The 22,796-nt window shown below is 41.2% G+C and overlaps 1 protein-coding gene across 1 annotated transcript in view; it reads left to right on the plus strand.

Annotated features, from left to right (window-relative positions):
- Positions 1 to 517: 517 nt before the first annotated feature.
- FAM117B (family with sequence similarity 117 member B) overlaps positions 518 to 22,796 on the plus strand; it is a 73,850-nt gene continuing 51,571 nt past the window's right edge. The window contains exon 1 of the mRNA XM_061381784.1: positions 518 to 1,207. Within this exon, the coding sequence (XP_061237768.1) occupies positions 607 to 1,207 (601 nt within the window). The 5' untranslated portion in view covers positions 518 to 606. The remainder of the gene's footprint in view (positions 1,208 to 22,796) is intronic.

Consider the following 22,796-nt stretch of genomic DNA (forward strand, 5'->3'; position numbering starts at 1 on the left):
GGGAAAAGACTTGAGACATCTCTGGGGACCGCTCTGGTTCGGGGGCAATCCCTTTGGCAATATTCCAGAATCTGAGTCCCCAGGGCTCCCCCCAGTGGGAAGGGAAAGATGCGCGTGGCCAGGCGCAGGCGTACGCGTGTACACTCACGTGTACACTCACACGCGCGCGCGCGCACACACTACACATACACACAGCCTGTTTCCTCCGCTCCCCCTCCCCCCGGGGGGGCGGGTCTCTTTCTCTTTAAAGAGCAGACGGTCTCCGCGCAAACCCAGGTTCTCTAAGGCCCCGGGGCCCGGGACCCGAGCTCCTCGCAGCCAATGGGCACGGTGGAGCGGCTCGAGCGCGGCTGACGCTGCACCAATGGGCGCTCGCGGGGGGCGGGGGCAGCGAAGGAGACACTATTGTTGATGAGGAGGAGCAGCGGCGGCGACGGCTGCACCACCTCGTTGCTGCCGGCCGCGGCCCGGGAGCCCCCAGCACCCCAGACTCCGGCTTCGTCACCCCGTCGCGGAGGCCTTCCCTCCAGCCTCGAGAATCCTCCCCCTGCCTTCTAACAACAAAACTACCCCACGTCTCGCCCAGTCACCAGGGAGGGGGGGACCATGTCCCAGCGGGTGAGGCGCAATGGGTCCCCCACGCCGGCCGGCTCCCTCGGGGGCAGTGCGGTCGCCACGGCCGGGGGATCCGGGAGCCGCCTGCAGCCCATGAGGGCGACGGTTCCGTTCCAGCTGAAGCAGCAGCAGCAACATGGCAGCCCCACGCGGAGCAACGGCGGCGGCGGCGGCGGCAACAACAACGGCGGCTGCTGTGGTGGCGCCTCAGGCCCCTCGGGCGGCGGCGGCAGCGGCGGGGCCCCGCGCACCGCCTCGCGCAGCACGAGCCCCACGCGGGGCGGCGGGAGTGCGGCCGCGCGCACCAGCCCCACGGTGGCCACGCAGACGGGCGCATCCGCGACGTCCACGCGAGGCACCAGCCCCACGCGCGCCGCCGCGCCCGGGGCCCGCGGAAGCCCCCCACGGCCGCAGCCGCCGCCACCGCTACTGGGTACCGTGTCATCGCCCTGCTCGTCGCCCACCCACCTGTGGACTGGAGAGGTGAGCGCGGCCCCACCCCCAGCCCGCGTCCGGCACCGGAGGAGGTCCCCGGAGCACAGCCGAAGCTCCCCGGAGAGGAGGAGCCCGAGCGCCCCGGTTTGCAAAGCAGGTACGTGCTGGGGGCTGCGCGAAGAGGGAAAGGCGGCGGCGGGAAGGGGTCCGGGGCGCGCGCCGCTACCGCGCGGGGACTGCGGCGCTACCGCGGTGCCGGGGTGGCCGTGGGCGGGGCTGGGGGCGGGACCTGGGCGGTGCGGCCCCGCCTTCCCCGGGCCAGCCCCGCGTCCCCTCCGCCGCTCCCGGCCGCCTCATTCATCCCTCCGTCCGCCTTGAGTTGGTCCTGGTCCGTGGAGACGCAGGCGCTAACCTTGTGCCTAAGCAGATGTGTTAATGATAAACCTGGGGTTCTGGCCGCCCGCTGTCTATCGCTTACCCTCTCTTGGGAGTGAGGCTAAGAGTAGTTTGTCACTTTAGTGACACGGTTGATGTTAGTATAGTGCATGTTTGTTGCTAAGCCTTTCTCTTTCACAAAACAGTGTCAGATTTGGGTAACTTGAGTGCACTAGCATAGCAGGTTTGGTTGGATCCCTGAAGAGACGTAAGGCTGGGAGTGTGTTAGCATTTCCTAAGACTAAGTGGGTAGCAAGAAGTGAGAAGTAAGTTAAGCAAGATTCCTTTGGAAGGTTTATGGGCTTTGAGGGTCTGGTATATTTCTGATATACTGATTTTGTGTTTAGGATATAAAACCATTTTTTTTTTTTTTTTTAAGAACAAGACCTAAAGGTTTGTCTCCTTCTTGTTATTTTAGGGACCTAAAAATTGTTTTCGGAGAAGGCAATGGCAACCCACTCCAGTACTCTTGCCTGGAAAATCCCATGGACGGAGGAGCCTGGTAGGCTGCAGTCCATGGGTCGCTAAGAGTCGGTTATGACTGAGCGACTTCACTTTCACTTTTCACTTTCATGCATTGGAGAAGGAAATGGCAACCCACTCCAGTGTTCTTGCCTGGAGAATCCCAGGGATGGGGAAGCCTGGTGGGCTGCCATCTATGGGGTCGCACAGAGTCGGACAAGACTGAAGTGACTTAGCATCAAAATTTGTTTTTCTCTAGACCTGGGAGCTTTTTTGGGAAAGGTCCTGAATGGAGCTGTTGAATTCCTCAGTAGTCATTCATAAGAGAAATTCAGACTGTAGAAATTGAAAGAGATAATATTTATCATCTGATTGTCTTTGTAGAATCTCCTGAAAAGAGGAGTGTGTGGTTTCTAGCTTGTGTTTTAATACTGCCAGCATCTACCGTTGTCTTACCCTGTTTGGAAAACTTGTTAGAATTTTTAGGCAGAATGGCTGATTATTTCAGGAAACTTAGTACAGTACTTCCTAACCAAATAAAAATGATAATGAAATGGTTTCAAGGGTTCATTCAGAATTGCAGGGAATGGGATGAATCTTTTCTACCATTTATTTTATCAAAGATTTTAGATGGTGGATACTTTGAGGGGAGAGAATTGTCCTGAAAAATGATTGATAGTGAAACAAGAGTACTGTTTTAAAACTTTCAAACATGCAAAATGCTTTATTCTAAACTTTGTTGAAGAAAAAATCCCTCTCCCTCAAATAATAGCTCTTATTTAGCTCCTACTTTGAGTGACTTACTTCCTGGTTCTTACTTTAACTCTCACAGGGGGTTTTGGAGAGCAAGCAGTGGAGTGGATATTTGAACTCTGATGAGTGGCACTCCAAAACCATGTCTTTTACATTGTATCAAGGAGGAAGCTTCATGGTGTGTAAGATAGTACAGGGGAAATATGTAGCACACCAAAAATGACATGTGCTTAGTTTTCCAAGCAGCTCTTAGAGGTATATGGTGAACATAATCTATTCAGTTTGCTTTCAACCTTCTGGAGCCGGTGTAATGTGGCAGGTGGAAAGAAAGGAGAACTACTTAGGTAGGCAGTTAAGATGGAGGAAGCAGGTGGTGATCTGATGGTCTGATAACAACATCTGACTACTCTCTGAACTATTTGACCCTTAAAAAGCAGCTACCTGATGAGAGCCGGGTTAAATTAAGTATTGGGAATGTGTGGAGAAAGGTGCTCTTTTCTTATCTTTCTAGAAGGGCTCTATTTTCCAGGATCTCAGATTCCCATATGCCCACTTTTCATGTTTCCCAAAGCTTCTTTATTTCAGATCTGTCATTTCATAGAGTATTCATGCTGTAAAATTGACTCGTTTCATTAGCCCTCTCCTCCCGCCCCCCACCCCCCACCCCGCCCCACACACAAACAAAACAGAAAAATAAAACCTTTTTCTTCGAATGGAGTGCTCTCACTTGGGTGTGAAAAAGGGATACTCCTTGTTACTGAGTTATACCATCTGAGTATCTGATAGCTTCCTTCCCAGGAATGTGTTCTTGTTTTGCTCTGCTGCTGCTGCCGCTAAGTCGCTTCAGTCATGTCTGACTCTGTGCGACCCCATGAATCACAGCCCGCCAGGCTTCCCTGTCCATCACCAACTCCTGGAGTTCACTCAAACTCATGTCCATTGAGTTGGTGATGCCATCCAGCCATCTCATCCTCTGTCGTCCCCTTCTCCTCCTACCCCCAATCCCTCCCAGCATCAGGGTCTTTTCCAGTGAGTCAGCTCTTTGCATGAGGTGGCCAAAGTACTGGAGTTTCAGCTTTAGCATCAGTCCTTCCAGTGAACACCCAGGACTGATCTCCTTTAGGATGGACTGGTTGGATCTCCTTGCAGTCCAAGGGACTCTCAAGAGTCTTCTCCAACACCACAGTTCAAAAGCATTAGTTCTTCGGTGCTCAGTTTTCTTTCAGTCCAACTCTCACATCCGTACATGATCACTGGAAAAACCATAGCCTTGACTAGACAGACCTTTGTTGGCAAAGTAATGTCTCTGCTTTTCAATATGCTATCTAGGTTGGTCATAACTTTCCTTCCAAGGAGTAAGTGTCTTTTAATTTCATGGCTGCAGTCACCATCTGCAGTGATTTTGGAGCCCCCCAAAATACTGTCCTCTTAGCACAAACTAAATCTGGAAGGAAAGGGATAAATCATGAGACTTCCTTTAAATTTTTTTTATTCCTTTTTTTTCCCCTCTGGACGCCCTACATGGCATGTGGGATCTCCCCTGACCAGGGATCCAACTCATGCTCCTTGCAGGGAACGTGTGAAATCTTTACCCCTGGGCCACCAGAGAAGTCCTTTATTATTTTTCACTGAAACATAGTTGATTTACAGAGTTTCAGGTGCACATCAGATACTCCCTTTTTGATTGAAGGAGATTACTGCTAGTATTCAGCTTCAGTGAAATGCAGACATCCTTATTGGTAGAGGCAAGGGTCTACCTTATTAAATAAACCTCATGTAACTCAAATTCTGGGGTCCATCTAGATCAGGCAGTCAGCTTGTAGGTGAGTTGGATGCCCTAATCTTTGTTAGGAATCCAGTCTGAAAGTCCCCTGTTTGAAGGTCTCAGGATCTTTTGAGGGGTGTCCCTATTCAGTCAGCTCCCTCCCCACTTGCTTTATTCCCCCAGGGTTACAGTTAATCATTGGCTAATTGAGAACTTCCTTCTCTTGAGGACTATAAGGTAGTCCAAACACCTGTCCCTGACAGATAGCTTCAACTTCCCACCTTCAATGCCTGCCATTTCCAGGGCCAAGTGGTTTGTCATTAGAAGCTGAGATAGGCTTAGAGAAGATAACTAGGCAGCAGTGTTAACTGTAGATAAAATGGTGAAGAAGGTGAAGTTTTTGTTCCTTCCCTCCTTTTACCTGACTTTGTCTTACTCTGTATAATGTCAAACGGATGAATTACAAATAGAGAGGCGGCACAAAGAGGGCAGGAGCACAGGCTCTGGGTAGACATTCTGTCCTCTACCACTCAGAAGCCACATGATACAGGGAAGTGATTAACTTTCTATCCCTTAACTTTCTCATTTGTATTAATATAATCGGTGATGATATTTACTTCATATGGTAGTAAGGATTAAATGTAAGAAAAGTGAAAAATACCCAGCACAGTACCTCAGTATAAAAGTGAGCTGCTGTGTGTCATACTAGTTTTTGCTTCTGGTTGTAGTGGATATAGCATGAATTGCCACTGTAGGCTTAGTTTTCATGGTGGTATGACATTTCAAGTTGCCAAGAACATCCAGAACTGTTTGGAGTGTGATCTGTGGTTCATTTGTATCAGAATCATTTAGGGTCTTTGTTAAAAATGCAAGTTCCCAGGCCCTACCTACTCCAGATCTTGAAAGTACCTTGCACCTCTTTGATTTTGCTGAATTCTGTGTTTGAAAAACAGTTACTAGAAGCAAAAAAGGGAAATAGTTTGAAAACTCCTCTTTAGAGAAAAAGGCATTGGTACAGTATGTGTAAAAATTATTTTTGCAGTATGGCTCGCTAATAGGTAGACAGCAAGTTGTGTTTTTGCTCATTTTTCCATTACTTTGGATGCATTTGTTGTGTATGAATATGGTTATTAATTGAGCTGGGAGTGAGCAGCAACAAGAGATGGACTTCTCTGGACTAATAATAAGGAAGTAGTGAAAGGGAACTTAATATTGGTGCCATCTTAGACGTCTGCTTTCTAGTACTTTGTGAACTATGCAGCTTAGAGACTTAGGTGTTTCTAACCATTTGGAGGATTGCTGGTAATCTCACACTTTCAGGGGAATCCTTTTGGTTTTAATATCTGTATTTTACAAACATTGAAGATGAGGCAACTGGAACCTTATTATTAGTTCAGCATCTTGGCTAATAGAATTTATATTGAATTAAGTTCAATTCTATAATCTTTGAACTACTCTGTGTTAGTAACTGTGTGGTGTGCTTAGTCGCTCAGTTGTGTGCAACTCTTTGTGAACCCATGGACTATAGCCCACCAGGCTCCTCTGTCCATGGGGATTCTCCAGGCAAGAATACTGGAGTGGGTTGCCATGCCCTCTTCAACTGTGCAATACAGGAATGTAAAAGAGAACTCCAAAGACACAAACCAGCCTTGTAAGACAGGTTCCTAAGTATGTAATATGAGAGCTTTGGGCTCATAGAGAAGTGAGTAATTCTGTAGGGAGTGGGTATAGAAATTCAGAGGAGATGGATTTTGCTTTGAGTTGGAAAGAGAGGACCAGCATTTTACAGCTGGATCATAGAGGTATGAACATATACATGTCATATTCAGTCCTATGTCTTAAAATGTAGAGTATAGGATGTTTGGGGAGGAAAGAGAGCAAGCAGTCGAAAAAGAGAGTAGGAAGGTAAGTTTACAGAATGGCCTGGAATAGAATGTGTGAATTCAAATGTATCCCATGCATAATACCATTGGAGCTAGACTGTCAGGTTCAAATCTTGGTATTACTGCTTACTTAGTAGCTGTTTAACTTTGGGCAAATTCACTTCACCTGTAAAAATGGGATACTAACTAATATTTAGTAATAAGTTGACCCTTGAACAAAGCAGGTTTGCATTGTCCTGGTCCATTTATACGTGAACTTTCAAAGTCTAAATCATGCTACAACATACCTGATCTGAGCTTGATTGAATCTGGACATGCGGAACTGTGGAACCAGATGGCCGACTCTAAAGTTATATTTGAATTTTCTTCTATGCAGAGAGTCAGTGGTCATAACCCCTTGTTATTCAAGGTCATTGTTGTTCAGTTGCTCATTCGTGTTTGCCTCTTTGCAGCCCCATGGACTGCAGCACGCCAGGCTTCCCTGTCCTTACTGTCTCCCAGAGTTTGCTTAGATGCATGCTTATTGAGTCAGTGATGCCATCCAACCATCTAATCCTCTGTTGCTCCCTTCTCCTCCTGCCCTCAATCTTTCCAGCATCAGGGTCTTTTCTTTGCAGGTGAGTCAACTCTTTGCACCAGGTGGCCAAAGTATTGGAGCTTCAGCTTCAGCATGAGTCTTTCCAGTGAATATTCAGGGTTGATTTCCTTTAGGATTGACTGATTTGATCTTCTGTCCAAGGGACCCTCAGGAGTCTTCTCCAGAATCACAGTTCGAAAACATCAATTCTTTGGTGTTCAGCCTTCTTTATGGTTCAGCTCACACACCCATACATGACTACTGGAAAAACCCATAGCTTTGACTAGATGGCCCTTTGTCAGCAAAGTGATATCTCTGCTTTTTTAATATGGTGTCTAGGTTTGTCGTAGCTTTTCTTCCAAGGAGCAAGCATCTTTTAATTTCATGGCTGCAGTCACTGTCTGCAGTGATTTTGGAGCCCAAGAAAATAAAGTCTGTCACTGTTTCCATTTTTTCCTCATCTATTTGCCAAGAAGTGATGGGACCGATGCCATGATCTTAGTTTTTGAATGTTGAGTTAGCTGACTTTTCACTCTCTTCTTTCACTTTCATCAAGAGGCTCTTCAGTTTTTCTTCACTTTCTGCCATTAGGGTGTATCATCTACATGTCTGACGTTATTGATTTTTCTCCTGGCAATCTTGATTCCAACTTCAGTTTTATCCAGCCCAGCATTTGTTAGAAGGACAAAATGTTTTGTAATTTCTGAGTGGGAATAATAAGGAATCTCTTGATATTAGCTATTTTCACATTATTTTTATCATCCTCATCATCCAGGGGTTTAGGCATTAAAAATAAATTGATTACATTAGTGGTGTTTACACTCTTCAAATACACAGAGTTGGTAAATATCTCGGATGAGTAGACTGCAAATGTGAGATGGGAGAGACTGTCGAAGGCATCAAGCACATGAATTTAGTTGCTTTGGCAGTGGGAATGGCAAGGATAAAGGAGGCTGAGGAAACTTGGGTTCAGTTACCTGTTGGATGTAGGGATGGAGAAAGGAGGAGTTGAGGGTTGGATGTACTAACTGAGACAACACTGAGTAATGCCAGTTTGGGAAGAGAAAAATGAGTTCAGTTTTGGGCATACTTAGTTTGTGCTCTCAGGAAATTCAGGTAATTTTCTAAATTGTGGCAAATACAGTTTAGAACTTGGGGGTACAGTTTGAACTGGAGGCAAAAAATTGGGACTTGTTTACTTCAGCTCAGTAAACATTCATTTAACCCACACTTCATGCTAAGTGTTTGCGTGTGGGTGGTAATTGAAATGATTAGTTACTAGGATGGATAAGATGATAGGAGAATGCTGAGGATACAACGGTGGGAGAATATAAGCATTTTAGCATATTACTGACTGGGGAAATTTTTGTAGAAGCTAATGCCTGTGGCTGTAATATGTCTCTGGTCAATAATGTGTTAAGTGAAAGTTGCTCAGTCGTGTCCGACTCTTTGTGACCCCCGTGGATATACAGTCCATGGAATTCTCCAGGCCAGAATACTGGAGTGGGTTATCTTTCTCTTCTCCAAGGGATCTTTCCAAGTCCAGGTTTGAACCCAGGTCCCCTGCATTGCAGGTGGATTCTTTACCAGCTGAGCCACCAGGGGACGGTAGATAGAAAAGCCAACGAAGAAGCCTAAGAATGTGGTGGTAGAATAGTTAGTGTTGAGAAAGCCTAGAGAAAGATTTGGATTTCAAGGAGGAGATGGTAAAGATTTTAAAATTCTGTGGTGGTAACAAGTAGGCTGAGCTTGGAGAATAGGCTTTTGAATTTGACATTTCAGTCCAGTTGTTAGAATAGCATGTTGGGGACACAAATCAGGTTAAAGTTTTGGTTGAGGAAGTAGAGGTAATGATTATAGATTGCCCTTGCGGAGTATTAATTACTGTCTCACTGTAAGGAAGGTGACAAAACAGGACCAAGAGGCGAGCTAAAGTTCACTTGTTTACTTATAGGATGGGGAGAACTGCGGCATGTTTTATAGGTTTGGGGAAGGATTCACAAGAAAATGAAAGACTGCAAGTTCAAGAGGAGGAAATAATAGATGGAGCAAGGTCATGGAAAATGAGAGGCAGTGGGCCAGCACAGGGTGTAGTCTGGAAATCTCAGAAACAATTAAGGACACTTCTTTCTCTGAGGATGGAGGGGAGGTAAGGGTGGGTTAAGATGATAGATGACTCAGCAATAGACAGGAAGGGAGTAGATAAAGTAAGCTATTTCCATTGCCAAACTACTTGAAGAAGAAATAGTATGTTTGTCAGATACCGTATTTTAAAATTTAAATTTTATTTTTATCAAAGTACATGTATGTAATTTAAAATGTCAAGTAACACTAAAACTCCTAATCAAGTGAAGTGTCTCCCTGCCACATCTCTTTCCACTCCCGCTTCTTGCCACTTTGAGACAGCTGCTTTCACCTCTTGGTTTCTTCAGGTGTTCACCTACATATTTCTAAATGACTGATAACTGCTGCAGGATTTCTTTGTTCATCTTCGTGTATTATACAGTGACTTCCTACAGCTGTAGACTTGGTCCTTTATTGTCCTTCCCAGTCCTCCCGTTGTAGTTACAGCACTCTCGGTTAAATTATTATTAATGTTTATATTATTATGATTGTGTAAATACTGTTTACAGCAGAACCTTGTGGTATGCTACGATTATATTTCCTTTCTTTTATAACTTTTTAGGCTCCTTGAGATTGAAAAGGCTTTTGGTTTGCTTTATTTTCTGTGTGCCTCTGACTAAGTCATCCCCAAAGTTTTCATAACAAACTTTCTTTCAAGTATTTTAAAATGCATCAAGTACTTTGTAAAGTTTTATTTTTTTCTTGAAGATAGCCTTTCTGGAATCTCGTATCCTCCTATTCCCAACTGTCACATTGTTTCCAGATTGGTGGCATGGCTTTTGCCTTGGAATGTCTCTGGAAACTCCTTCTCCTCCTGTTTTTGGACACCCTGATCTCTGGAACTTGTTTTACTAGAGCATAACCTCCAAAGTGTTTTTTAAGACCTTGAATGTCTGCACTTATCTGTCTTTGCACTTAATGGTTTAACTCAGTATAGAATTCCAGGTTGGAAATAATGTTTCTACTGATAATTGAAAGGACTTCATTTTTTAGGCTCTAGAAAAGCCTTTGGGAAGTCTGGACGCCATTCTGCTTCTTAGTCCTTTGTGTATGGTTTATGTGTGTGTGTGTGTGTTTCTTTGTGAAAGTGCTACCACTGTTCTGAAGTGATTGCCTTGGTGTAGGGTTGTTTTCTCCCATTCAGTGTGCTGGTTACTCTGTGAATTTTACAGACTCTTTGTTTCTGGGACGTTTTCTTCTCTCATTTGTTCTTTCTGTTATCTTTGTTTTATCTTGTTGGAACCACCACTATGTGGAACCTCTTGGATTCAATCTATAATTTTCTTATTTCTGTCCTAGTTTCCATGTCTTTTGTTGTTGTTGTTGTTCTTCTAGCAGATGTATTTTCTATCACTTCAACTGAGTTTAAATTCTTTGGACATAATCATTTTTGGGAAGGATTTAACCTTACTTTTTGTGTTAGTATCTTTTAAGTTATTCCTTGTCTTGTCAGTGTCTTCTGAAAACATTTATAAAAGGTATAAATACCCTCCAAGTTTTCTTTGCCTTCTTCGTTGTCCTGAGAGACCTTTTTGTCTTGAGCCATGTCTTTCTGGTTGGAAACTTTCCTTAGTTTTCTATTAATATTTTAAAAAGATACAAAATTGCTGGTTAGGTTTTCAGTCTGAGTGCAGGTCAGTCTGGTAGACTGGAGGATCTCAAAGTTGAATGATGATGCAGGGTCTCTCAAAAGTAGGCTTTTTTTTGTTTTTTTCTCCTCTTAGGCCAGATTCTCCTGGAAAGAGTCCTACAATATCATGCCCGAGGATCTGTCTTGTGTCCTTAAATACAGAGCCGGTCTAGTTAATCTCTCAAGCAGTTTCTCCCAGTCTTTTTGCTCGGGAGACACCCTTGGAATAATTTTCATTTCTCAGGGAACCCCTGCATGAGTAAGTTGAGATACGATAAAATAATATTGTTCTGAGTACAGACTGGTTTCTCTGTGGATCTTTTTATTTGGCCAGTTTATAAGCCTATTCATTTTATAGGTGTTTAGGTGTAAACAGGTAGGTGTATAGATTTCACCTCTACCCTTCTTAGACACAAACATAGTTAAGCTTAGCTTACTGTTCTTGGTATTAATCCCTTTTCATAGATTTTTTTTTTAAAGCTCAAAGGCAACCAAAGTACATTGTGATTAAATAATTGGCTTAAATCAAATGAGGTTTAATTTTTCTAAAGGTAGGCTCAGTAGTTTTAATGGGGCTTCCCTGGTGGCTCAGATAGGAAAGAATCTGCCTGCAACGTGGGAGACCTGGATTCGATCCGTGGGTTGGGAAGATCCCCTGGAGGAGGGCACGGCAACCCATTCCAGTATTCTTGCCTGGAGAATCCCCATGGACAGAGGGGTCTGGCGGGCTACATTCCATGGGGTTGCTAAGAGTTGGACACAACTGAGTGACTAAGTACGGCACAGCCAAGGTAGACTCAGTAGATTTAATTTAAGTAAAATTAGTAAATTTATCCTTTTATAATGTGAAAATTTATTGAGAAGATTGTACAGTAAAATGACAGAAATTTAGCCTGAAATACAATTTTGTTTAAATTTGAAAAACTTCCAGTTACACGTGCCTGCTCAGTTGCTCATTTGTGTCTGACTGCAGCCCCATGAACTGTAGCCCACCAGGCTCCTCTGTCCATAAGATTTCTCAGGCAAGAATACTAGAGGGGGTTGCCATTCCCTCCAGGGGATCTTCCCAACCAGGGATTGAACCTGCATCTCCATCACTGGCAGGCCATTCTTTACCACTGAGCTACCTGGGAAGCCCCCTGAAGTAAAATTCCCTGTCTCAATATAGGTTTAGCAGAATTACTGGCACATATTGACTTTGTGACCTCATTTATAGATCTATACATAAAAAAATGATATTTTAAAATTTATATTTTTAAAGTGAAATGTGTTCTTGAGGTTTTTGTGTGTATGTGTGTGTGTGTTTTCTGTACAAATAGTCAATTCTGAGTTGAACTAGAAATGAACACAGCCACATTTCATTTTCAAATGAAATGAAACATTAGTTTCCTAGCTCTTGATACTTGTTAAACAATTAAGTTTGTTTATTCATGTAAGAAGTTGAAAATGCAGCAAATTATTCATTGCTTTCCTGTGAATGACAAGATACTTTTCTTGCCACAGAAATCTAGAACTTGTGTCAGGGCAGATCAGAAAGTCTTGATTTAAGTTTATAGTCAGACCGCAGCTAAGTTACCACTTAGACATCTGCTTTGGAAACTTCATTGAAACCTCTTTTCTGCTCTTGCCTCCTTCCCTGTCTGTTGTCTTTGTGAGTAACATATTTTTATTTCTTCAGTATTATTTTAATTGAAAATCTTTGCTACTTTTTCTGATAAAGGCTAGTCAAGGTGAAATTAACTATAGTTTATTCCAAAATGAAAATACATATAACATTTTTAAGTGACCCACTTTTCTTTATGAACTAGTGTAAATTTCTTTTGGAAGTAAATTTCAATTTGGTGGGATTTCTTGCCTCCAAGGAGCTAATTCTGGAATTGTGTATTTTACAAGTTTACCTCCCGGCCTGTATTCCTCTTTCCCTCCTTCCCTCTTTTCCTCCCTTTCTTCCTGCCTTCCCTCCTTCCCTCCCTCTCTCTCTCTTTTCTTTCTGTGCAGTTAATATATGCACATGATAAAAATTATAGATAATAAAAATAATACAGTAAGTAGTCTTCCCCTACTTGTCTTTAACATCACTCTTCTCAGAGAAATAGTTAGCTGCTGCTTTTGTATTATTCTACAGTTATTCTATGCACGGCTTCCCTGTGGCTCAGACGGTAAAGCGTTTGCCTGCAGTGCGGGAGACCCAGGTTTGATTCCTGGGTCAGGAAGATTCCCTGGAGAAGGAGACATGACTGAGCGACTTCACTTTCACTTTCATTCTATGCGCATATACATATATGGGTGTGTGACTTTATGTTTAGGGCTGCTGCTGCTGCTGCTAGTCGCTTCAGTCTATAGACCATATGTTATTTCCCCAGCCTTCTGTTTTGAACGTTTAGATCATTTTCCAGTCTTCTGTTGTTAAATGGTCCTATGTTGAACATTCTTATTTATACTTCTTTGTGCACTTATACATATAAATGAGCTTATCTGTAGATAATTTTTAGAAATGAAATTCTTGATCAAAGATGTACATTTTTTCTTTCTATTGTAAAATATATTTCAGGAGTCAATATCAGTTCAGACTTGAATTCTAAGATCCTGCTTCTTTTTTCCTATCTTTGTTTGGATTATTTTTATATTCGTTTTATCTCTACTGTTAGTTATCAGTTATACCTCTTTTCATTACACTCTCAGTGGTTAATGGTTACTCTACAGCAGCGCTGTTCAAAAGAACTTGGTGCAGTGATGGAAATGTTCTGTATCTGTTACCTAATATTTCACATTAGAACCTTATAGTAATATACTTCCATTTCCTGCCTCACATCTTTTGTGCTGTTGTCCAGTATTTTGTTTTTCTGTTGTAAATTCCACAGTACATTGTTACTCTTTGTACCTTAGATGGTTATTTTTTATCTTTATTCTCATTTTCATCATTCGTAATTTCTTTGTGTGAAATAGGGTGGTTGTAGTGTGAGTGAAAAAAGGATTATTTGAGAAGCAAAGAAATAACAGGACTTGTTACCTGATTAGATTTGCGGGGTGAGAAGATGAGAAGTCATCATTTTGACTGAGATTTCCAACCTACCTGGGTGGTTAAGTTAATAATGCTGTCGTTATTAACTGGTTTCGTAAATGCTGTTATATTCAGAATACATACAGAGTAGGCCATAAACTTTTGAGGCATAATGCACTAAAATTTTTTAACATTTCAGAAGAAATAATAATAATATGGAAATTTTGGAAGATAAAGCCTAATTTTTTTTCTGCGTATACTCTTTCCAATTTATTATTCTTAAAAACTTGTAATAGTTATTTTACTTACTGTCCTACTGTGTTTACTGAGATCTATCTAGTATTTTCTGAAAAACTATTTTGCATTAATTATGTTTTCCTATTGTGCATGTATGCTGATATTTTTAAAGATAAGGACAAATGGTATTTTAAAATTTTTTTTATTTTTTAAGACGTGTGCTGATCTTTGTTCCTTTTCTCTAGCTGCAGTGAATGGGGTTACTCTTTGTTGCACTGCACAGGCTTCTTGTGGTGGCTTCTTTTACGGAGCACAGGCTCTAAACACCTTGGCTTCAGTGCTTGCGGCCTCAGTTGTGGCTCGCAGGCCCTAGAGCACAGGCTCAGTAGTTGTGGCACCTAAGCTTAGTTCCCTGGCACGTTGAATCTTCCCTGACCAGGAATCGAACCTGTGTTCCCTGCATTGGCAGGTGCATTCTTATCCAGTGCACCACCAGGGAAGTCCAAGGGATGTCTTTGTATTCTTTTAGAATCCGTGCTCACTCTGTGCAGAACAACATGTAAGCCATTGAGACGGCATCCCTGACCTTATGGGCTTTAGAATTAAAGAGAGAGACAGTGTGGATTTTTGTACTATTCAAGGATTAACAATAAAAGTAAGAAAATATATAGTATTACTAAGAAGAGTATTACTTAATTGCAAAAGCCTGCTCTGGCCCTGTGGGACTCTCTTGAGTGGTTTGTGTGCAGTCAGGAATTGCTAGGTGACTTGGAGGATGGACATTCGTCACTTCTCTAGAAAGCAGTTGCCATTAATACTGTCCCTGGAATTCTTGGAAAGTCTGCTCCTGGAAATTGATTTAGTGTCACAGGAATGCTGTTGTCCTACTTCAGAGATGTCTCTATTGTATTAGGAAGAATTAGGATCCACAAGTTAAACTTATATTCTCCCAGATAGCCCATCCAAAACCTCCTTTGTAATTAAATCTGTTACTCTCTCCCCTCAGTTGGGGTATTAGTAAAATGCAAGATTTAAATGAGACCCAATAAAAACTTTGAATGAATGGATGGCTTCCTATTTTAAAGCAGTGTGAGCCTGAAGACCCATGCCTGTCTTCTGTGTGTCTTTTGTCTGTTCGCTTGGTTTGGAGTCCTTGCATAGCACTAGGTTTTAAGTGCTACTGTTTTCTTGTAATTGAGCTTTGCTTATGAAGATTGTACTGCTAGCTCAATATTGAGTAGAATATCTTCAATAGTCCTTGGAAGGCCTGTTGGACATCCTGTTGGATAGGGAAGTTACATATTTCTGGTAATGGTTGATGAGATTATACTGATCCATCTATTAATACATACTCTTGTCTGATACATATATTTTTTGGGGGGGAGCCTGCCCTGGGTCTTTGTTACTGTGTGGGCTTTCCTCTAGTTGTGGAGAGTGGGGACCACTCTGTAGTTGTGTGCAGGCTTCTGATTGCTTCTCCTATTGTGCAGCACAGGCTGTAGGGTTCGTGGGCTTCAGTAGTTACGGCCTGCAGTCTGCAGAGTGTGGGCTCTGTAGTTGTGGTGTATGGGCTTAGTTGCTCCAAGGCATGTGGGATCTTCCTGGACCAGGGATTGAATTAATGTTCTCTGCATTGCAAGGCAGATTCTTAACCACCGGACAGAATCCTGATACATTTTTTTTATTAATAGTATACTTTTGACTGATAAGTGGGTTTAAGGCTAAGTATAGTGAGAGGTTATAGAACAGCTTCCCCTTTGTAAAACTTTATAAACTTTGGCTTAATCACTCTCCTTTTCAGTGGATTTCTATTTTCTTTCCTATAAATTACCTTAGTAAAAATATATTTAAAAATGTGTGTGTTTGGGGATTGGTATAGATAAGTGTACGTTGATATATATCCTCTTTAGGAAAAAATATTCCCAAGATTGAGATTATTTAGTTGTTTTAAATAATTTGCTGCTTTGTAGCGCTGCTTACCAAAAAAGTAATTGAGTCAGTTTACCCTGCGAACAGAAAGAAGTGTGTCTACCTGTTGCTGTGAAGCCTTATCAGAATTAGACTTCATATCTTTTCTTTAGTTTTATCAATTCAGTACGTGTAATAGAGTACCTCATTGCTTCCATTGATATTTCCTTAATATCTATTTCTTGGAGTCATAGAGAATATTTGAGATAATATATTTAATAACTTCATGTAGTAGCCATGTAATACCATTTAATAAGAAATAATAGTTGTTATTAATTGGACATGAAACAACAGACTGTTTCCAGATAGGAAAAGGAGTAAGTCAAGGCTGTGCATTGTCACCCTGCTTATTTAACTTACATGCAGAGTACATCATGAGAAACGCTGGGCTAGATGAAGCACAAACTGGAATCAAGATTTCCGGGAGAAATATCAATATCCTTAGATATGCAGATGACACCACGCTTATGGCAGAAAGTGAAGAAGAACTAAAGAGGCTCTTGATGAAAGCAAAAGAGGAGAGTGGAAAAGTTGGCTTAAACTCAACATTCAGAAAACTAAGATCATGGCATCCGGCCCCATCACTTCACGGCAAATAGATGGGAAAATAGTGGAAACAGTGAGACTTTATTTTTCTGGGCTGCAAAATCACTGCAGATGGTGATTGCAGCCATGAAATTAAAAGATGCTTACTCCTTGGCAGGAAAGTTATGACCAACCTAGACAGCATATTAAAAAGCAGAGACATTACTTTGCCAACAAAGGTCCATCTAGTCAAGGCTATAATTTTTCCAGTGGTCACGTATGGATGTGAGAGTTGGACTGTGAAGAAGGCTGAGCGCCGAAGAATTGATGCTTTTGAACTGTGGTGTTGGAGAATACTCTTGAGAGTCCCTTGGACTGCAAGGAGATCCAATCAGTCCATCCTAAAGGAGATCAGTCCTGGGTGTTCATTGGAAGGACTGATGTTGAAGCTGAAACTCCCAATATTTTGGCCACCTGATGCGAAGAGCTGACTCATTTGTAAAGACCCTGATGCTGGGAAAGATTGAAGGTGGGAGAAGAAGTTGACAGTAGAGGATGAGATGGTTGGATGACATCACCGACTCAATGGCCGTGAGTTTGGGTAAACTCTGGGAATTTGTGATGGACAGGGAGGCCTGGTGTGCTGCAGTCAGTGGGGGCTCAAAGAGTCGGACACGACTGAGTGACTGAACTGAACTGAATATTCTTTTTATTTATTCTATTTTTTTTGATCATGCCACAGGCTTGCAGGATCTTAGTTCCCCATACTGGGATTGAATCTGGGTCACGGCAGTGAAAGCTCTGAGTCTTTTAACTATTGGACTGCCAGAAAGTTCCCGCATGTGGTATAGAGTACTATAGGTATATAATATTGTACTGTGGTGGTTTAATCGTTAAGTCGTGTCCGACTCTTTGCGACCCCATGGACTATAGCCTGCCAGGCTCCTCTGTCCATGGGATTCTCCAGGCAAGAATACTGGAGTGGATTGCCATTTCCTTCTCCAGGGGATATTCCTAACCTAGGAATCGAACCTGGGTATCCTACATTGCAGGCAGATTCTTTACCAACTGAGCTATGAGGGAAGCCCAATACTGTACTGTAATAGGTTTATAATATTTTTCACACAAATAATACATAAAAAACAAACACAAAATTAAAGAAGACATGTTTAATCTCACAGTACACTACCTTGAAAAGTATAGTAGTTCAGTACAAATGTTGGTTACAGGGGCTGGCATTGAGTAAACAGACAAGAAAAGTTACTGACTAGAGGAGGGAACGGAGGTGGGAGATGGTAGAGCAACTACGTCACCATGCGTTTATGCTTGCGTCCAGACATCCTGGTCTTGAAATAAAGACACTGTACTGTTGTACTCTATACAGTGCTGTACACTCAAGTACACAAAAGCACAGCCGGGTGTAGAGGATGCGTGCATATGACAGTGTACATGTGTGAACTACACGATGGGACATGCAAATGCACATTCACATCTTTGAGAGTTTGCAGCTTGGAGGTTCGTAGGGGACTTAACTGTATTCTTTTTAAGTGCTTATTCCCTCTTTATATGAAATATATAATTCTGTTCGTATCTGTTGAGTGAACATTTTACTCATTGAAAGTTTAACTTTTTTAGCCCTTACTGTTTTTAAAAGATTGTCTTCATTTGGTAGTTGTGTGGAGTGTTAGGTTTATTGAGGTATAATTTACATTCACTAAAATTCATCCTTTTTAAATATATACTGTCGTATGAACTTTGACAAAGAACACAGTTATATAATCTCAACCACAATCAAGGTACAGAACATTTCTATCACCCATAAAGTTTCCTCATGCTTTTTAAAGTCATTCCCGTCAGTGGTTGCTAGGCCATAGCAACTACTGATTTGTTTTTGGTTCCTGTAACTTTTACTTTTTTCAGAATATTATGTAAATGATTTGTATAGTACTTAGCCTCTTTATTCTGTCTTCATTTGCTTAGCATAATGCATTTGAGATTCATTCATGTTCATGCATATGTCGGAAGTTCACTGTTTTTTATTTCTGAGTAGTATTCCATAATATAGCTGTATCCCAGTTTGTTGATTTATTTCCTAGTTGAAAGATGTTTGGGAATTTTCATTTCTGATATTGGAAATTTGTGTCTTTTCTTTTTTCCTTAGACATTTTAACTATAATTTATGATTTTTATATACCTTGTCCTAGAATCAGCTTTTAGTTTAATTTACATTGTTACATTTGTTTCATTGCCGCTCCTATCTTTATTTTTTTCTTTGTTCCACTTGCTTTGTGTTTAGTTTATTCTTTTTCTAGTTTTTCTCAGATGGAAAGTTAAATTATTGATTCGAGACCTTCTTTTCTAATAGAAAAATTTAATGTTGAATATTTTTCTTTAAGCAGTTGTTTAGCTGCATCCCACAAAATTTATTGCATTTTATTTTCATTTTAACTCATTCAAAGTATTTTCTAGTTTCTAGTTTCTCTGAGGCTTCTTCTTTGATTTATGGATTACTTAGAAGGGTTTTGTTCAATTTCTAAGTATTTGAGAGTTTTCCACATAGCTCTCTTTGATTGATTTTTAATTTGATTCCATGCCAGAAAACATACTTTCTATGAGTTTATTTCTTTTAAATTTCTTAAGAATTGTTTTATGTCCCTGAACATGATCTACCTTGACGAATCTTTCATGTGCCCTTGTGTATTCTGCTGTTGTTGGATGGAGTGTTACATAAATGTCAGTTAGATAAAATTGATTGATAATGGTTTTTAGGTCTTCTCTGTTCTTTCTGATTCTGTTTTCTTTATCAATTACTGAGAGAGGAGTGTTGAATTCTCCAAATATATTAGTGGGTTTTTATTTCATTCCAGTTAGGTTTTGCTTTGTGTATTTTGAAGGTTTTTTTGTTTATTTTTGTTTTTTAATTTGCAGAACCATTTAAGAGTTGTTATGTCTTTTTGGAATTGAGCTTTTTATCATTATGCATTTTTTTGGGGCTCTGGTAATTTTCTTTGTTCTGAAGTGTGCTTTGATTAGTGTTGGTATCATCTATTTTTTTTCTATCTTTTCTGTATTATTTTATATTTCCATCCTATCTGTATTGTATTTGAAGGGCATTTCTTACAGACACCATATACCATCTTTTTGGATTACTTGAGTATTTTTTAATAATCTATTTTATTTTATATATTGGCTTTTGACTGTGTCTCTTTATATAGATTAAAAAAATTTTTTTTAATATTTGTATTTATTATTTTTGACTGCGCTAGGTCTCCCTTGCTGTGCTTGGGCTTCTCATTGTGCTGGCTTTTCTTTGGGAAGCACAGGCTCTAGAGCGCGAGGGCTTCAGTAGCTGTGGTGCCGCTCAGTAGCTGCGTTTCCCGGGCTCTAGAGCACAGGCTCAGTAGTTATGGTGCACTGGCTTAGCTGCTCTTTGGCATGTGGGATCTTCGTGGATCAGGGATCGAACCCATGTCTCCTGCAGTGGCAGGCAGATTCTTTACCACTGAGTCACCAGGGAAGCCCTAAAAAAAATTTTTTTTTAATTGAAGTATAATTGATTTACAATGTTCTGTTTAATTTCTGTTCTTTGTATACTTTTTCGTTGTCATTGTTGGTTGCTATGGGAATTATATATACCTAACTTTTCATGTAATCAGATAAAATGTAGAAATTATATAATCAATTATGTCTTTCTGTCCTCTTCCCTTTATATTAGTGTTCATGTATATTATATCTTTAGACATTGAAAATTCTGTACAGATCATACATATGACCATATGTATATGCCTTTACAATTTTCCCTTAAGAAATTGGGCATGACAGTAATAATTTTTACAAAGGAAAACTCTTGATGATAAAGGCCTTAATTGATAAAATTTGATGAGTCAAAAGCCGATTGCATCTTTTCTGTAAGCTTTACATTAAAGGCGATTGAAACAAAAAATTATTTTAGCAAAATAAACACAAAAATTGAAAAAGATTAGAAATAGTCCACCTATCGTCTTTAGTAAAGTAATAAAAAATTAATAGACTCATTAGAATTTGCACTGAAAGAATACTTTGTTGATAAAAGATGAATTAATGTTGCACATTCAAAAACACATACACGACATACTATACACACACAGCTTTGGTCAGGATGGACGGAATGAAGGCTTGAAGAGTCAGAGAAGCTTACACTGCCACATCTGTTTTTTAAAAAAATTGTATCTGAGTGTGTACATATGAACATTTATATTCTGAAAAATCTCAGACTCTACTGCCTGTTAGCTGGGCTTCCACTGATGGCATGGGGGAATGCAGCACAAATAACGTAGCACTTTCTACTTTATCCAGTTCCATTTCTTTTAATATTTTGATATAGCATGCTTCATTTCTATAATAAAAAGCTAATCAAAATTCTGTGTTAATAGCACTGACTTACAATGGAATTAACTGTTGAAAAAAGAAAGGATAAAAAACAGTAAAAGCGTTACCTCTGGGATTTGCTCTAAGGTTCTATTTGGGCTGTTTTGGTAGAGTTTTCTTTTTAACACGGTCCTAAACAAGCTGCTTCTGTGTGTGTCCTCTATTTCCATAAGAGAAGTGATATTCTGTATTGGATCCAGTTATTATGATGAAAATAATTGCATCTAGAGGGACCGTTGTGTCAGGATGCCCTCAGATGGTATTCCTTGTGTTATGTTTTAGACTAATCTCAAAGTGAACCTTAGTCATTGGGCCCCACTGAATTATTTCAGGATGTAAGCTAAACTAAGTAAGTTGGGTTACACAGTTAAGTAGAATTCTGGGTGTGTTGATTTCTGCTAGGTTTCATTCTTTCTGAGGCCTTTGGAATAGTGGCTGGTGAGAAGATAAATGGGTATGTAGTGAAGTAAATTAAAAGACGCTTACTCCTTGGAAGGAAAGTTATGACCAACCTAGACAGCATATTAAAAAGCCGAGACAGGGAGGGAGGTGGGAGGGGAGGTTCAGGATTAGGAACATGTGTACACCCGTGGCAGATTCATGTTGATGTATGGCAAAACCAATACAATATTGTAAAGTAATTAGCCTCTAATTAAATAAATAAATTAAAAAAAATTAATAAAAAGCCGAGACATTACTTTGCCAGCAAAGGTCTGTCTAGTCAAGGCTATGGTTTTTCCAGTGGTCATGTATGGATGTGAGAGTTGGACTATGAAGAAAGCTGAGCACTGAAGAATTGATGCTTTTGAACGGTGGTGTTGGAGAAGACTCTTGAGAGTGCCTTGGACTGCAAGGAGATCCAACCAGTCCATCCTAAAGGAGATCAGTCCTGGATGTTCATTGAAAGGACTGATGTTGAAGCTGAAACTCCAATACTTTGGCCACCTGATGTGAAGAGTTGACTCATTGGAAAAGACCCTGATGCTGGGAGGGATTGGGGTCAGGAGGAGAAGGGGACGACAGAGGATGAGATGGTTGGATGGCATCACCAACTCAATGGACATGGGTTTGGGTGGACTCTGGGAGTTGGTGATGGACAGGGAGGCCTGGCATCCTGCGGTTCATGGGGTCGCGAAGAGTCAGACACGACTGAGCGACTGAACTGAACTGAAACATCTGGCATGGCTAAACCACAGAAAAGTGGATAAGGCTATAGAATGATAGTGCTGTTAGAAGTGAAATCACTGTAATAGCAACATACATATGACTGGTCAAAGCAACTAGGTCCTAAACATCAGTGGGCAGAACTGCCCTACACACACAAACGTTGGTTTATCTAGAATCTAAAAATATAGAGTACAATTTTTTTAAAAGTCTGTTTTCTGTTTCTAAGGAGAGGTTAGTAATCAGAGCAGATCAGTCGCTCAGTCGTGTCTGACTCTTTGCGACCCCATGAATCGCAGCACGCCAAGCCTCCCTGTCCATCACCAACTCCCGGAGTTCACTCAAACTCACGTCCATCAAGTCAGTGATGCCATCCAGCCATCTCATCCTCTGTCGTCCCCTTCTCCTCTTGCCCCCAATCCCTCCCAGCATCAGAGTCTTTTCCAACGAGTCAACTCTTCTCATGAGGTGGCCAAAGTACTGGAGTTTCAGCTTTAGCATCATTTCTTCCAAAGAAATCCCAGGGCTGATCTCCTTCAGAATGGACTGGTTGGATCTCCTTGCAGTCCAAGGGACTCGCAAGAGTCTTCTCCAACACCACAGTTCAAAAGCGTCAATTCTTCGGTGCTCAGCCTTCTTCACAGTCCAACTCTCACATCCATACATGACCACAGGAAAAACCATAGCCTTGACCAGACAAACCTTTGTTGGCAAAGTAATGCTTTTGAATATGCTATCTAGGTTGGTCATAACTTTCCTTCCAAGGAGTAAGCGTCTTTTAATTTCATGGCTGCAGTCACCATCTGTAGTGATTT

Source organism: Bos javanicus, chromosome 2, assembly GCF_032452875.1.
Source record: "Bos javanicus breed banteng chromosome 2, ARS-OSU_banteng_1.0, whole genome shotgun sequence".
Lineage (NCBI taxonomy): Eukaryota > Metazoa > Chordata > Mammalia > Artiodactyla > Bovidae > Bos > Bos javanicus.